The 14,694-nt window shown below is 35.7% G+C and overlaps 4 protein-coding genes across 11 annotated transcripts; 1 reads left to right on the top strand and 3 right to left on the bottom strand.

Annotated features, from left to right (window-relative positions):
* Positions 1-1,397: 1,397 nt before the first annotated feature.
* Positions 1,398-3,450, bottom strand: LOC108808438 (uncharacterized). The gene is made up of 2 exons (XM_056988505.1): positions 3,351-3,450; positions 1,398-2,526 (listed from the first exon to the last, which is right to left on the bottom strand). The coding sequence occupies exon 2, from the start codon at positions 2,311-2,313 to the stop codon at positions 1,492-1,494; it is 822 nt and encodes a 273-aa protein (XP_056844485.1). The 5' UTR covers positions 2,314-2,526; positions 3,351-3,450; the 3' UTR covers positions 1,398-1,491.
* A 2,375-nt stretch (positions 3,451-5,825) lies between these two features.
* On the bottom strand, positions 5,826-9,518 carry LOC108806566 (uncharacterized). Of its 8 annotated transcripts, none has more exons than XR_008936139.1 (9): positions 9,065-9,518; positions 8,710-8,747; positions 8,495-8,559; positions 8,221-8,274; positions 7,998-8,122; positions 7,818-7,892; positions 7,465-7,706; positions 6,778-7,248; positions 6,364-6,590 (listed from the first exon to the last, which is right to left on the bottom strand). XR_008936139.1 is itself a non-coding variant. In XM_056990111.1 (7 exons), the coding sequence occupies exons 1-5, from the start codon at positions 8,838-8,840 to the stop codon at positions 7,160-7,162; spliced, it is 444 nt and encodes a 147-aa protein (XP_056846091.1). In that variant the 5' UTR covers positions 8,841-8,927; the 3' UTR covers positions 5,826-5,922; positions 6,532-6,590; positions 6,778-7,159. The 8 variants fall into 8 exon arrangements, 4 of the variants coding, with proteins under 4 accessions (XP_056846091.1, XP_056846090.1, XP_056846092.1 ...); XR_001942561.2 differs by lacking the exon at positions 9,065-9,518 and adding an exon at positions 8,831-8,928; XR_008936140.1 differs by lacking the exon at positions 8,221-8,274 and having other exon boundaries at positions 9,065-9,517.
* A 797-nt stretch (positions 9,519-10,315) lies between these two features.
* LOC108805990 (tetraspanin-11-like) lies at positions 10,316-12,527 on the top strand. The gene is made up of 3 exons (XM_018578000.2): positions 10,316-10,948; positions 11,021-11,326; positions 11,909-12,527. Exons 1-3 carry the CDS (start codon positions 10,442-10,444, stop codon positions 12,383-12,385), a joined length of 1,290 nt encoding a protein of 429 aa, XP_018433502.1. The 5' UTR covers positions 10,316-10,441; the 3' UTR covers positions 12,386-12,527.
* Positions 12,437-13,697, bottom strand: LOC108805989 (60S ribosomal protein L6-1). The gene is made up of 4 exons (XM_018577999.2): positions 13,359-13,697; positions 13,032-13,138; positions 12,768-12,949; positions 12,437-12,684 (listed from the first exon to the last, which is right to left on the bottom strand). The coding sequence occupies exons 1-4, from the start codon at positions 13,616-13,618 to the stop codon at positions 12,529-12,531; spliced, it is 705 nt and encodes a 234-aa protein (XP_018433501.1). The 5' UTR covers positions 13,619-13,697; the 3' UTR covers positions 12,437-12,528.
* Positions 13,698-14,694: the final 997 nt, after the last annotated feature.

The raw sequence follows: 14,694 nt of genomic DNA on the forward strand, positions 1-14,694 counted from the left end.
CAAAAACTCTTAGATGGGAAATATCTGGCTCATGACCCGTAATTAGTTGGGATGGCGAGTATTTATGCTCACTTGATGGCCTGAGTCTAATTAACTCGGCTGCATGTAGCACATCATGTCCCCAAGCTGATATTGGGAGTTTGGTATTCATTAAGAGTGGTCGGGCAATCCACTGAATTCTTTTTATAAAAGATTCAGCCAGACCGTTCTGAGTATGGACATGTGCTACAGAATGTTCCACACTTACCCCCATGGACATACAGTAGTCATTAAAAGCTTGGGAAGTGAATTCACTAGCATTGTCAAGACGTATAGTCTTTAAAGGAAAATGTGGAAAGTGTGCTCTAAGTCTTATAATCTGAGCCAGCAACCTCGCAAGTGCTAGATTACGAGTTGATAAGAGACAAACGTGTGACCATTTTGTAGATGCATCAATTAAGACCATAAAATATCTGAAAGTCCCACAGGGTGGGTGTATCGGTCCACAAATATCAACTTGTATTCTTTCCAGAAAATTTATCATTTCCTTATTCACTTTGGCTGGTGATGGCCTAGTGATTAATTTTCCTTGTAAACATGCTTCACATGTGAGGTATTTAGGGATAACTCTTTTATTTTTCCAATTGTGGCCATTTGAATTTGTTATGATTTTCCTCATCATCACTGATCCGGGGTGACCCAGCCTGTCATGCCAAAGAGTGAACTCTTCTTTGAGTTCTTTGTTCATCACGGCATTAGCCTCAACCAGACTAGTCTTAACATAGTAAAGTCCAGTCCCACATGCTGGTATAGTCTCAAAGACTTTTTTATTGCCTTGGGTGATATTATAAATCTGAAGAAATTCTTTATTTCCTTCACCCTTGGTTTCAATATGAAAACCATTAAGTCTTATGTCTTTGAAACTTAACAAGCTCCTATTAGAGCTAGGTGAGTACAATGCATCATCTATCTCTAGATGTGTACCATTAGGCAATAAAATGCATGCTTGGCCGCAGCCTTCGATTAGATTAGCTGTACCAGCTATGGTTGTGATGTCGGCTGTTTTATTAATCAGGTTTATGAAGTATCGTTTGTCTCTCAGGATGGTATGGCTGGTACCACTGTCTACCAAAAATGATTCCATTCCACTTTTCATTCTTCAAAAGACAATACATATAATTAATAACAATTTTTTATGTATGGTATATAAATATATATATATATATATATATTTCGTATATACTTTTATATATTTATAATTTTGAAGAATAATTGTCTGGTATATAATCGGTTTATTATTATATATATTTTTCTTTTATTTTTACGATTATATATATTTTATGTATGTTTGGTTTTTTTTTTCTTTTCTTTTTAGGCGTATGAATATATGTAATCAATAAAAAAAAATTATTAATGCATAATATAATGTTTAACACCAAAAACCAAACATAAAAAAAATAAGAAAACACCAAAACCGGGAGAAAATAAAAAAAACTATGGAATTTTAGTTCCTTATTTCAGAATGTCTAAAGTCTGAAACTCCATCTCGGTATCTTGGTTTGATCCTTCCTCTTTGTTCTGGACATATTTTGTGTCCTCTTCGTCATCATCTCCTTCATATCCTGAGTCTCGAACCATATGAGCTTCTGGTTTCTCTGTTAAACTTTTGATATAAAGTTCACATAGGGGCTTAGGAGTACGGCAGTTCTTTGCCCAATGGTTTCTCATACCACAACGATGGCATAGATCAGTCTTGATCTGTGGTTTAAACGACACACTACGGCCACGACCACGACCACGGCTGAAGCCTGGTGTGTTCCCGCGACCACGTCCTCGCCTGTGTGCGTTAAACGTGCCACCTCGTCCCCTACCTCTACCACGGAATGAGTCGGGTTGGTTATTATGGTGGACGAGGTTACTCTCTTTCTTTTGCTCTATAGCAAGTTTAGAGATGTCAGGTAATGGAGCCGTTCCTGGAGGCCTCATCTCACTGTTTTTCATTAACAGTTCATTATTGGCTTCAGCCAACAAGAGACATTCGATCAACTCAGTGTATGTGGTGAACTTTCTCGCTCTGTATTGCTGTTGCAATACCATGTTACTGGAATGCATCGTAGAGAAAGTCTTATTAAGCATCTCGAGTTCAATAACTTTTTCACCACATAATTCCATCATGGAAACAATTTTGAACAGGACAGAGTTGTACTTGTCTATTGTTTTATAGTCCTGGAACCTTAAGTGTTTCCAGTCATATTGAACCCTTGGGAGCATCACCGTTTTCTGGTGGTCATAACGTCGCTTTAAAGCGTTCCAAAGGTCCAATGGATTTTCCATGGTTATGTATTGAGTTTTTAAAGTCTCTTAGAGATGATGGCGTATTATATAAATAGCACTGTATCGATCTTTATCACTGGACTTATTGTCACTGATGATCGTATCACCAAGTCCTTTTGATCGTAGCATGATCCTTACATCAAGTGCCCAATCAAAGTAATTTTCACCATTGCTTTTCAAAGCAGGGAAGTCGAGATTTGCCAATTTAGACATCTGAAAAATTTATTTCCCCCATTAGATATAATCATACAATATCATATATATATATATATAAAAATTTCAGTTTATATTAAACATAAACAAGCTATGCATGATTTAGATATACGAAGCTATGCATGATTCAAACGACTTATGTATGATCAAAAACGAGCTATGCACCTTTAATTATTTAAATAGGTCAAACGAGCTATGCATGGTATACGAAAAAAAACAGAGCAATGTTTATATATGCAAACGGTAACAGAGCAATATATATGTTGTTCGGTACGTATCGAACGAAACAAAATAAATTATGCATGAGAAAACAGAGCACGAAAACAGATTAAAACGAACAAACGGACAGAACGGTATATATACAAAAACAGAGTAAGCGTGAAACAATTAACGATATATATACAAAAACAGAGTAAGCGATCATATATGAATGTGAAACAGAGCAAGCGAGCATGTATGTGAAACAGAGCAAGCGAGCAAATATGTATTCGGTTCGGAACAACAAAAAAACAGGCGGATGAGCTTTGCATTAATACTTATCAGACGAGTTCATTCGGAACAGGGCAAAACAGAGCATGATATAGGACGTACGGTTTGAGACAGAGTAAACAAATCAAACGCAAACGAAACAGGACGATGTATTTTATACGAAACCAGAGCAAACAAACAAGGTGATGACATTATGCGAAATAGGTCAAGCTTTTAAATGAAGGTAAAGGTTCTGGTTTTTTTTTTTTCGATCTCGTGCAAGACATGTTGCTAATAGTAGCTACATGTTTGCGGGTAGAGGTTTCAGTTTTGCGGATAGGGGTTTCCGATGATACCTTTGATCTCGGAAGGGTTGATCGGTCTCGTCAGAGCAGGACTGGTTCGTCGCAAGCAGCTTCTTCTCGTCGCAAGCGGCTTCTTCTCGTCACAAGCGGCTTCTTCTCGTAGCTAGGGTTTCACAGAGCAAACGAGCTGATAACGTGATAAGAAAGTAATGGGATTGATTGTTATTATCGATCAAGTGTCAAGTATATATACTTGATACACGTACTTATCTTCTCAATAAGATAAGTATAAGAGTTAACAATAAGATAAATACAAGCAAGATATGTCGAGCATAATATCAGTATATAACAGTTTAAGTATTTTCATCTCTAAATCTGGATGGCGTAGACATTACCTGTTCACCACTTATAAATGTCAACCACTAATATCCCCCACTACCTTAAAGCAATTGAACCCTCTTTTATGAGAAAGATTTTATTTGAGTGACTCTATCGTTTAAGCATTCCTTTCTCTATTTATACTAGATGTGATAGCGCAGAAAATATTTGTTGTTTAATTGTTTTATGATGAAATATTGTTTAAAAAATATATTTTATTTGTTCAGTTTAACTAATTTTTGTTGGAAGCGTTAAAGAAATACTAATTTTCCATGGAATAGTTTTTTGTATCTTTAATAAATTTGAATTTGTTGGGTGGAAATGAGAAAACAAAATAGAATGATGGATACAATATGTGTGTTATAATATATTATCTTTGAATTAAATTAGAAGAAAATTTCCAATAATTTAAAATCGCAAAGGTTCAATTATTTGATTTCTTTTTAAGGTTCAAGTAAGACAATGAGGAAAAAAAATTAAAGTAAAATCTATAGAACGTATAACAATAGAACGGTTTCTATGTATTCTCTTAATTGAACGACTTGGATAATGGAGCGTATAACCAAATTATATAATTTTTTTTTGAGGTTTTCCATCTAATTATTAGGTGAGACGAAATAAATTATTTTGATGCGATGTTTGAAAATGAACCAGAACTTTGATATAATTTGCTCACCAAAGTAAAAGAGCTTGATTTTGTAACGGTTTGAAATTTTAAAAAAAATTATAATGATTTAATGGTGCAAACAATTATGAACAACACACAATTTATACAATGTTCAAAAGACAATTTATTTAAAATGATTCTTTCAAAATGACGCGTTAACTATTGAATCACAGTGTTTATCTTTTTGTTTAAAAACTAATTTTAAGTTAACACTTAGAGTTTTAACCCAAAAAATAGTAGTTATGATATAAGATAATTCTATATGTAGTAGTTTTATAATGGTGTGGTGATTTTGTATTAGTCGTTTGATGATGTTGCGATTTGTTTAAAATGAGGAAGGTATTATTAGAACAGTCGCAACACTTTTGAGTCACATATTTAGTTACCATTAGAAATTCTATAATGTATGTGGGAAAATATTATTTATTAAGAAATGCAATGTGTGTATATTTCTTGTGTAGACGAATAGCTTAAGTACTATTTGAAAACATATACGGACTGGCTAATAGAAATACAATTAAATATAAGAACTTGTTGAGCGAGGTTCATATGAACGTTTTTAGCCTATCTTCTTAAATCAAAATTCTAGAAAACATATATTCACCGGCTTTTTTTCTTACAACTTTATGCCTTGAACACTTGCACTATTCAAATGATTTTTTTAGGAGATCTCGAAAGTTATAAAGGAGGAAATTGGATGCAGAGAGTTTTGCTTACATATGGCCGGTCCGCGCTACAGCAAGATGTGATGTATTAGTTTTTAACAGTGATATAATTTGTGTGTAAATTTTCTTTTATTTTCATTTAGTTGTGAGTGTGATTATGCTAAACAATCAGTGTTGTCGATATTAAATTTTAGTTATAGAACTAAAAACGATATGTGGGCATATTTAGTATTATTGCTGATCTGATTCAGGGTTGTAAAATTTTATAGTGTTATAATACTTTTAACAATTTTCTAAATTTAAAACTTGAGCATTATAAATTAAATCAATCAAATCAAACACAATAGAGAAATCTTCTTAAACCATGGATTATGAAGGATGTTTTTGGATCTTATGGAGCGGAAAATTGAATATCAATCTCTTATTCTTCCTCTTTAGCCAAAAAAGGAGCATATATATGTTATATATTTTTTTTTATCAAATGAGAGTTTCTCTGCTCTTTTTATCAATAAGAGCATGAGAAAATATAATTTAAATTTAAATTATATATATATATATATTATATTAAAACAGAATATTAAAATATAATTTATATGTCAATTAGAATTCTTTTTTATTTATTCATTGTGTTACTCAACAAATTTGAACAGATGATTTAAACTTACTATTTTAAATATTTTGGAATTGGAATCAACGGAGGGTAAGCAATATGAAACCAAAAAAAATAATGCGTGGTTAAGGACACCCTCACCTTTCACTAAGACAAAAACATATGAAAAAATGATCAAAGGTTTGGAATGTTCATGAAAACTGCATATGCATGCAATTGTTGTTGTTTTTAATCCACCATCGCACACATAGTGCATTTGTCCCTCCATGACAACTGATCAAAGGTTTGGAATGTTCATGAAAACTGCATATGCATGCAATTAACAACGTTAAATACTTTTAATATTCGGAATCAATCAAATCCATTTAGAATGAAATTGGTAACACAGATTAGTATTCAGTTTTTAGATCTCTATGATCGTTAAAAAACATTTTCAGACCATGGTAACACATAAATAATTAAGACATCAATTAAATTTTTAAATGATTGAAATTTATAATTTGTTGCCTTGAAATATTAAAAGGTACGTATGAGATGGTAAGAGAGAATGCAAATGACTTTTTTGATTTAAACCTTAATTATGGTCCAGATAATTATTTATCTTATACATTTAGATTTTCATCTAAATAAATTTTATTCACTATGGGTTCAAACTTGTACAGACCTCGAGTTTTGTTTACTACTATATATATATTTTTTAATAATATTGTCATAGAATAATATGTTTATGGTTCTGCACATAGATTTTGGCATAAATAATGCATTTTTTTTCTTAGGAAGTAAGCTGAAGCTTCAATGCTCAGTTTATGCATAGTTAGTAATCTATAAAACTGAAACGACGTACACAAAAAAATTAGAACGTAGAAAAGTTCAACTGGAAAATTGGTTGAAGCCACAATGCCACATTCTTACCTATACAACAACAACAATGGTTCAGATGATTCTCCAGAAGTTATACAACAACTTCTTACCTATACAACAAAGCACAATTCAAGTTTTCAGTAACTCAAATGAGTAGATGCTCAAAGATATGGTTCAAAATAAACAATCTGAAACATCACAAGCTAAAGTTTCAATCTATAAAAGACATAAAAATCAAAACTTTACCATATTTTCACAATTTGCTTTGCAGAGACAAAAGAAAGTTTATATTTTTACCTGAAGCAGCAACACTGCGTTTGCCAAACTTGGATCTTTCAACCTCCATCTGCATATCCATCAACATGTTCATCCGTTGCAACTCAAGCTCCTTCGCAGCTTCCATCCTCTGCTTCTCCAACTCAATCATCATCCTCTGCTTCGCACCTTCGATCCTCTCCTACACCTATCTCTCAACTTCAAAATAGCTCTCGCCGGCTCCCTAAACGAAGATCCTTCACCTCCAGTCAGGTCGACATCCTCCACTCTTCGATGCTTCCTCACCACAAACCCCCAATCACCCACCTCATCATCATCATCCTCCTCCAAAGAGCTTCTACTCGGTTTGGTGCAAGAGTAACATTCAGCAATTTTACAGTCTCACGATATGCATCAACGTTTCTCAACGTCGTATGTCTAAAAGACCAGATTCCAGTTTGTTGTGAAACGACACAGCTTGTGACTCAAACAAACTCAAAGTCACGACCATCTCTGCATATGGGAAAACAGAAAATAAAGGATCAACGTCTCTATTCAAATGTTAAAGTTACATTATTTCTGAAAGTACTGAATGGCTTCATATGAAGTAGAGAATAACTTCAGAGCAGCAGTTAGCTCACAAATAAAGTCTAGGAGGTTGTGTACAGCTTAGATATTTATTGGTTACTATGATAAGCCTGAGACCAAAAAGCTAATAAGAGGATATACCTGGAAGTTGTGTGCTGGTGTTGGCTAGGTCAAGTAGAGAATCCAGATCACGGAACCTGAAACGCTCTACCAGAATTGGAGAAGCCGGTTCCGTTAACGCATCAAAGTTGGTTGAGGCACTAAACCGAATAACCAGAAGAGAGTCAGACAGCCTGAAGTTCTGATTGCAACCAACCACATCAAATCCGCTGAATATGAACATTGAACCAGCATTGACTCGGTGTCTGAATGTGGGGAGTCGGCTAACAGTGAGCAAACATAAAAATGTGTCTATAAGGAATCTGAGCTTTAAAGAAAAGACCACATAAAATAAATCTAAACTCTCAAAGAGGTTTTCTTGTGAGCACACTCACACACAAGCAGGAATCATGTCCAAAACTTTCATCATGAACGCAAACGTAAACACATCTTCCTGACGCTTCTCGAATCTGCACGTTATATAGCATCAAACATTGGTCAATCACATAGCAAAAACCAACCGACCTTAGTTTGAACACAACTCGAGTCCTGTAATGTTGAGACTACGTTCATACCTCCTAGATTTGGAGAAATGTCCAGCGCCAAGCTCACACTTGAACAAAAAGCAAGTTGTTGTCAGTCTTCATTTCTCTCAGTTTAGCCACGAACTTGGCAGGTTCAGAGTACATGACCCTTGGATCTGTTGGCCACAACACAGTTAAAAGAACAATAAGAAACTATTCAGATGCCAAGCTTTTTCAAAAGAGAATCAAGGCAAAATACACAGATGGCATGTACCTGTTATACACCACCACCAATGAAGATTAATGTAAACATGCAAAACTTAAAAAACTACAAACGTATATTACAAACATTGTCAGTACAAAAGCATTTTACTTGCTGTTTTTTTCTACTAATAAACACAAAAACACTTGACGTTAGGTACGAAGTAATAGAACAGATTTACTTCTTTTTTTTATTATTTTAAAAACTGATTTACTTTTACAGGAGAAAATAATGAAGTAAGTGGTAACTTTGAGAATGAAGTGGTACAAATGAGGTTATAGATTACCTGATTAAAATCTCTCGCAGGTTCCCTGTCAACTGTCCATCGATGTGTTCTTCAGTGTTTCCAAGCTGTAAAAAAAAAACAGTGTAGCCAAACTCAAATGACTAAACTGAAAAGAATGATAGGCCTATAACTCCTAGGTTTTGACATTACAACATCAATTTTTGTTCAAAACTTTAGCATTCTCGAACAGAACATAAAAACGCAAAGGAAAGTACCTGCAAGTTCATGTAGGAGTCGACAGAGGCGAGGAAACCTGTAAAAAAAACAACGCGTAGAGTAAAGAACCAAACAAAAGAAACCACAATGCAAATCGAAATTAAGAATCAAAGGTATCACCTTTTGACATATACAAAGCTGAAACCAGATATTTCCTACTAAAAAAAAAAAGAAGCTGAAACCAGATAAAAAAGAAAACTTCTTTCGACTCAAATTTCTATTGGAATCAATGACTAGTAGGTTTCATTGATATGATTCGAAATCAAGATAACAAAACAAAGAAACAATGCGGAAGACAGACTCTAATAAGAACCCTAATTCGATAGTAAGAAAGATTCCCAGAAAAGCTCATACCTCGTGACAGATACTTTGCCGCCCGCGCTACGCGAAGCTTTAACCTAACTTTTCACTTCTCTCTCCTCAGATGTATTTAACTTTACACAGAACAGAGCATGTGATCGAACCCATCGAGTTATCTCCGGAGATAAAGTCAACCGTCATAGAAGATTGCCAGACCATGCTTCTATAAAGTATTGTAATTGAGCTTCAACAACGAATCTCATCTCTCGTCCGTTCTATCTTCTTCTCGCCGCCTGCAAAACATCACTAACAGCGAAGATAACCATTGTTAGCACTGGATTTTTTGAGAAGCTTATTATTGAGGGGATTGAACAGATGAATTTTCAGCGGAGGGATTCAACGGTTTCTTGATCTCGATTATGGCAGTAAATAAAGGATTTTATGAGTGGGAGGTAGACGTTACAGATGAGAATCGGAGAAGTTAGAAACACACAGAATGTTAAGACGATGAGACATGGAGGGTTTCGACAAAGTTTGAGTGATGTGGCATCATACTGCTCTTTTTTTTTTTTGACAACAATGAGTTACTCTAACGTGATTCCACCGATTCGGAAAGCCAAACCGGAGGTATCGAATCGACATATAACATAGCCGAAGGTGAACTCCTTGCCCCATGAGCAAGCTTGTCTGCCATTGTATTTTGAGCCCTTGGAATATGTCTGATCTTGAAATTAGGGAAAAAAGTCTTACTTCGACGAAATTCCTTCATGTGCGTAGTAAATGCTGGTCATTCTTCGGGTGAGGACGCCATTGTCACCAATTGAGAACAATCCGTAGCAAAAACCACATCTGAGAACTGCAGGGTCTTCATGCACTCCATTGCTCAAATCAGCGCTTCACATACTGCTCTCTAATTGGTTGATTTAATATGCTGATGTGGATAGGTTCAATGGAGCTTATATCCTCCTTTTAGTATAGTGTTGATTCTTTACCGACCTTGCAAATCTTAGACTAGCTTTTATTTTTATTTTGTATTTGCCCTAAACAAAACGGTCGAAGTAATCAAACAAATATTTGATTCAATAAATCCTTATAAATTTCGTGTATTTAAAGGTTGAAGAGTCGAGTGACCTCTAAATTTTAGTGTACCATGTGGCAATTGATAAAGTCAAAATCTAATTTAACTACTCTCTCTAAACTAAAGGATCTTCTTAACCCTCAAACTCCGGTGGCATAATTAAACACTAAGAATCTCCACTAATATCCCCCACTACCTTAAAGCAACCGTTCCCTCTTGCTCCCAATAACCACGACGCCACATTCACTAAAACGTTACACAAAACAATCATCAAATTCGAATAACAAACCTCTCTTTCTCTATATAATATCCGATTCCATCCATCAGAGTGAGAAACAAAAAGAGATCACGAAATGTTTCGAGTAAGCAACTTCGTTGTGGGTCTAGCCAACACGTTGATAATGCTAATGGGCGCATCAGCCATTGGTTATTCGATTTACATGTTCGCTCACCAAGACGTGACCAATTGTGAAACAGCGATTCGTACACCACTTCTCACGACCGGTGTCGTCCTCTTCGCGGTGTCGTTGCTAGGAGTGATAGGATCTTGCTTCAAAGAGAATCTCGCCATGGTCTCGTACTTGATCGTACTCCTTGCGGGCATTGTTGCGTTAATTGGTTTTTCGATATTTCTAGTCTTCGTGACTAACAAAGGAGCCGGTCGTGTGGTCTCTGGTCGAGGCTATAGAGAGTACCAGACAATGGATTTCTCGACATGGCTTAACAGTTTCGTCGATGGGAAGAGATGGGTTGGTATAAGATCTTGTTTGGCTGAAGCTAGCGTTTGTGATGATTTGAATGATGGTCCTGTTAGTCAGATCGCTGATGAGTTTTATCAGAAGAACTTGTCTCCACTCCAGGTATAACATTAACATACATATGTTACGTATCAGTTTATTACATATTATAATCTTTGTATTGTGTGTGCGTAGTCTGGTTGTTGTAAGCCACCGTCAGATTGCAACTTCGAGTTCAAAAACGCAACGTTCTGGACACCACCAGCGAAAAACGAAACGGTTGTCGCGACCCATAACGGTGACTGCGGTGCATGGAGTAACGTGCAAACGGAGTTATGTTTCAACTGCAACGCATGCAAAGCTGGAGTCTTGGCGAATATTAGAGAGAAGTGGAGGAACCTTTTGATTTTCAACGTCTGTCTCATCATCCTCCTCATCACCGTCTATTCATGCGGTTGTTGTGCTCGTCGTAACAATCGTATGGTTGGGAAAAGTGGTTTTGCCTGATCACTGACTACATTTTCATTTGTAGCTTTTTTTTTTTTGCTAAAGTTTGATTTTCATTTGTAGCTTTTAAGTGTTATATTTGTTTGTTGGTTTGTTTCAGTTAATTTATCTTTTGGTTTCTTAGGACAAAGTCATGTTTGTTTCCGACCATTCATCATGAATCTATCACATTTCACTTTTATTTGTTAAATTAATCTTTCATTGGTGGCTTTTTTCTTTAGTTTTTTTTTGTTTGTTTGTTGGTTCGTTTATTTAATTATCTTTTAGTTTCTTAGGACAAGGTATGTTTGTTTCCAACTAATCATCATGAATTTCTATCATATATATTTCACTTTTATTACATATATCTATACTATTATTTTAAAAGAATCCAAACTTTTACGACTAGAAGCTTTTTCCTATTTTTAACCGTAACAATTAACAAACCCCACAAAAAACACATGAGAGGATTATAACATACAAACAAGAAAAAATCCGAATTTCAACTCTAAATTTCACCATTAAAAATAAATCTCTTCTCGTTAATCAAATGCTTATTCTCTCATCTATGATTTGAGATTTGTGTTTCAATAAAAAAATACAATGGAGGATCAGCTACGACAATTAAAAGACATATTCGATAGGTTCGACATGGACGCAGATGGAAGCTTAACCATCTTAGAACTCGCGGCCCTGCTCCGTTCCCTCGGTCTGAAACCATCCGGGGACCAAATCCATGTTTTGTTGGCAAGCATGGACGCAAACGGCAACGGTTTTGTCGAGTTTGATGAGCTCGTAGGCAATCTCCCCGACCTGAACGAAGAGATCGGCAACAACTCCGAACATCTACTCGACATTTTCAAATCGTTTGATAGAGATGGTAACGGATTCATCAGCGCGGCGGAATTGGCTGGAGCCATGGCCAAGATGGGGCAACCGTTGACGTATAGCGAATTAAGGGAGATGATCAAAGAAGCTGACACAAACGGTGATGGTGTTATTAGCTTTGGTGAATTTGCTTCCATTATGGCTAAATCTGCTGTTGATTATTTTGGTTTAAAAATTAATTCATGAATGAAATGATTTTTTTTTCTTTTTATTTTCTTAGAATTGATGATTGATATATAAAAGAGAAATAACGTTTTTTATAAAAGATGACCAAAATCTCTCACAGGGAAAACACAGATATTGTTGAAACAAAAGGGATATGAAATCTTCTAGAAAACAAGCTCATGGGGTTTCATTCCTTGAGACAATGAGAACCTGGCGCCGAGGTAAGTCTTGAGCTCTGGCACTGCTTCAATGGCTTTGATAAGTGCTGCATCCACGGTCTTCTGGTCTTCTTTCTTTTCCTGTGGGATCTCTTTCTTCACCTGTAGATGATTACCCAGCTTAGAGAAAGTTAGACCCATAAGATGATTGTGTTTGCTAAGGTGATGATGTAAATATATAATACCTCTTTGTCAGCTTCAAAGAACTCGCCTTCTCCTTTCTTGCTCTTCTTCTCAGCAACCTTTCCGAAGTACTTGTCATCGAACTTCTCAACGTTGACTCCAGAAATGTCAACCTTTGTGGAGGTTCCAATCACATAGGACTGGTTAACACGTCTCAGTGGAACACCATTGATCTTGAACGGTCCTGAAAGAGGAAAATGACAAGAAGAGCTTATAAAACTGAGCAAAAAAAAAATTAACAGAGAGCAGAGATAACAAGAACTCACCAGTCACCAAAAGCAAACCAGAAGAGAGCTGCTTGAGGAAGACAACTCTCTTGCCCTTGAATCTACCGGCAAGAATGATCAACACAGTTCCTGGAGTAATGCTTGTCCTGCAAGACACACAAAACAGATAAGAACAAAGAGCATAAAGGATCAAACTTTGCAATCTTAAAGAAACCTACATTTCAACACAACACTAATACAATGAATCTAATGTTCCCGACAATCCTATTCTAATCTCGTAATCTGTCGGAACCAACAAAGTAGATTCATTTTAGCTTGAAATTTTTAAAATTAAAAAAAAAACAAATCGAAGAAGATGGGATTTACTTGAGCTTGGTAGGCTTAGGCTTGCGTCTGTTGGCGAGAGGCTTCTTAACGTCTTCAGCGGGGTAAAACTTGGGTGGCTTCTCAACGGGAGATTCGACCTTGGACTTAGCGTCGTGGCGGGGGAAAACGCCGCCGTTTTTGGCCTTGATTGCCCACAAGCCTCTCTTGTGGTACATTTGGGAACGAGAGTATTTGCCAACACCCCTTATCAGATCAGGGTTTCGGCTCACTTTCGGGGTCCTTTGCTTCGCCGCCGGCATCTTTGTTTTGATTCTCTTTCTCTCTCTCTGTTACAACAACCTCTCAGTGACGACGGAAGTAAACCAAACAACCCCTAGGTTGCAATGGAGTTAGCTGCTCTTAAATATGAGAGGACGGACGATAAAACCTAATGGACCTAATATGCGTTGACGAATTACATGATGGGCCTTACATGGCCCATTTAGATTAGGTGGAATTTTTGCAAGCATTGTTTTCCTCCTTAACAAAAGGATGAAGCCAATCTTTGAAACGATTTGTGCTTGAAAGAGGCTCGAAAAGGAAATCATCTCTAAGACTGACTCATTTATCTCACTTGCGTGTGACAAATTTTTGGCCGGGATCAGGCGTTCCTTGTTCTTCCTCCACATGAACGAACCTCTCCATTTACTTCACATCCGAAAGAAGAGGTTGCTTGGACTTAAATTCAGGGGCGGAGCTACATCAAGGGTGGGTGGGGCAGTTGCCTAAAGGTTGGGTGGGGCAGTTGCCCACCGTGAATTTTATAAATTGGTGTATTTTGTACTGATTTTTTTTTCAATGCCCCTGTTGATAGTTTATATTTTTTTTTTGGTAAAATTTAATAGTTTATATTTATAAGTATTACACCATATTTAATAATTGTGCCCCAGATAAAGATTATATCTAGATCTGTCACTGCTTATATTTAGCAATCATCACCCTGTTACATGAATATTGAGTTTCTGTAAGGAATATGTTTTTTACCTTCCATATTCACTCCATTTTCTAGTTCTAAATAAATTCTAGAGTAATTCTTTTTAAAAAGTTTATTTTCATCTTATAATAAGAAATGATTCTTCCAATATAGAGTAACGTATGTATTTATTTTTATAATAAAGTTAGAATGAATATCAACTCTATAATAAAATTATTTAATTTTAAAACAAAAAATAAAATAATATCCTCTTTTCTTTTTTTTTTGTCATCTTAATTTTTTTTTGTCGTCAAATAATATCCTCTTTTTTAAAAAAATTTAATTAAGGGCTAATTGGCCAAATAGCTTTTTATTGAAGTGAAATTAAAAATCTAGCTATGATTTTGACATAATTTAATGTCA

The sequence above is a fragment of the Raphanus sativus genome, chromosome 6 (genome assembly GCF_000801105.2).
Source record: "Raphanus sativus cultivar WK10039 chromosome 6, ASM80110v3, whole genome shotgun sequence".
Classification (NCBI taxonomy): domain Eukaryota; kingdom Viridiplantae; phylum Streptophyta; class Magnoliopsida; order Brassicales; family Brassicaceae; genus Raphanus; species Raphanus sativus.

What these genes read in the sequence shown, in the direction of transcription:
- LOC108808438 (XM_056988505.1), bottom strand. Translation starts at nt 2,313, where the DNA reads ATGGAAAATCCATTGGACCTTTGGAACGCTTTAAAGCGACGTTATGAC.
- LOC108805989 (XM_018577999.2), bottom strand. Translation starts at nt 13,618, where the DNA reads ATGCCGGCGGCGAAGCAAAGGACCCCGAAAGTGAGCCGAAACCCTGAT. An exon ending in TGGTTTGCTTTTGGTGACTG is followed by an intron (nt 12,950 to 13,031) that starts GTGAGTTCTTGT and finishes TTCCTCTTTCAG; the next exon opens with GACCGTTCAAGATCAATGGT. An exon ending in TCTTTGAAGCTGACAAAGAG is followed by an intron (nt 12,685 to 12,767) that starts GTATTATATATT and finishes AATCATCTACAG; the next exon opens with GTGAAGAAAGAGATCCCACA.
- LOC108805990 (XM_018578000.2), top strand. Translation starts at nt 10,442, where the DNA reads ATGTTTCGAGTAAGCAACTTCGTTGTGGGTCTAGCCAACACGTTGATA. An exon ending in AGAACTTGTCTCCACTCCAG is followed by an intron (nt 10,949 to 11,020) that starts GTATAACATTAA and finishes GTGTGTGCGTAG; the next exon opens with TCTGGTTGTTGTAAGCCACC. An exon ending in TGGTTGGGAAAAGTGGTTTT is followed by an intron (nt 11,327 to 11,908) that starts GCCTGATCACTG and finishes TTTCAATAAAAA; the next exon opens with AATACAATGGAGGATCAGCT.
- LOC108806566 (XM_056990111.1), bottom strand. An exon ending in ACTCCTACATGAACTTGCAG is followed by an intron (nt 8,560 to 8,709) that starts GTACTTTCCTTT and finishes TTTTTTTTACAG; the next exon opens with CTTGGAAACACTGAAGAACA. An exon ending in CTGCGAGAGATTTTAATCAG is followed by an intron (nt 7,707 to 8,494) that starts GTAATCTATAAC and finishes GCTCACTGTTAG; the next exon opens with CCGACTCCCCACATTCAGAC.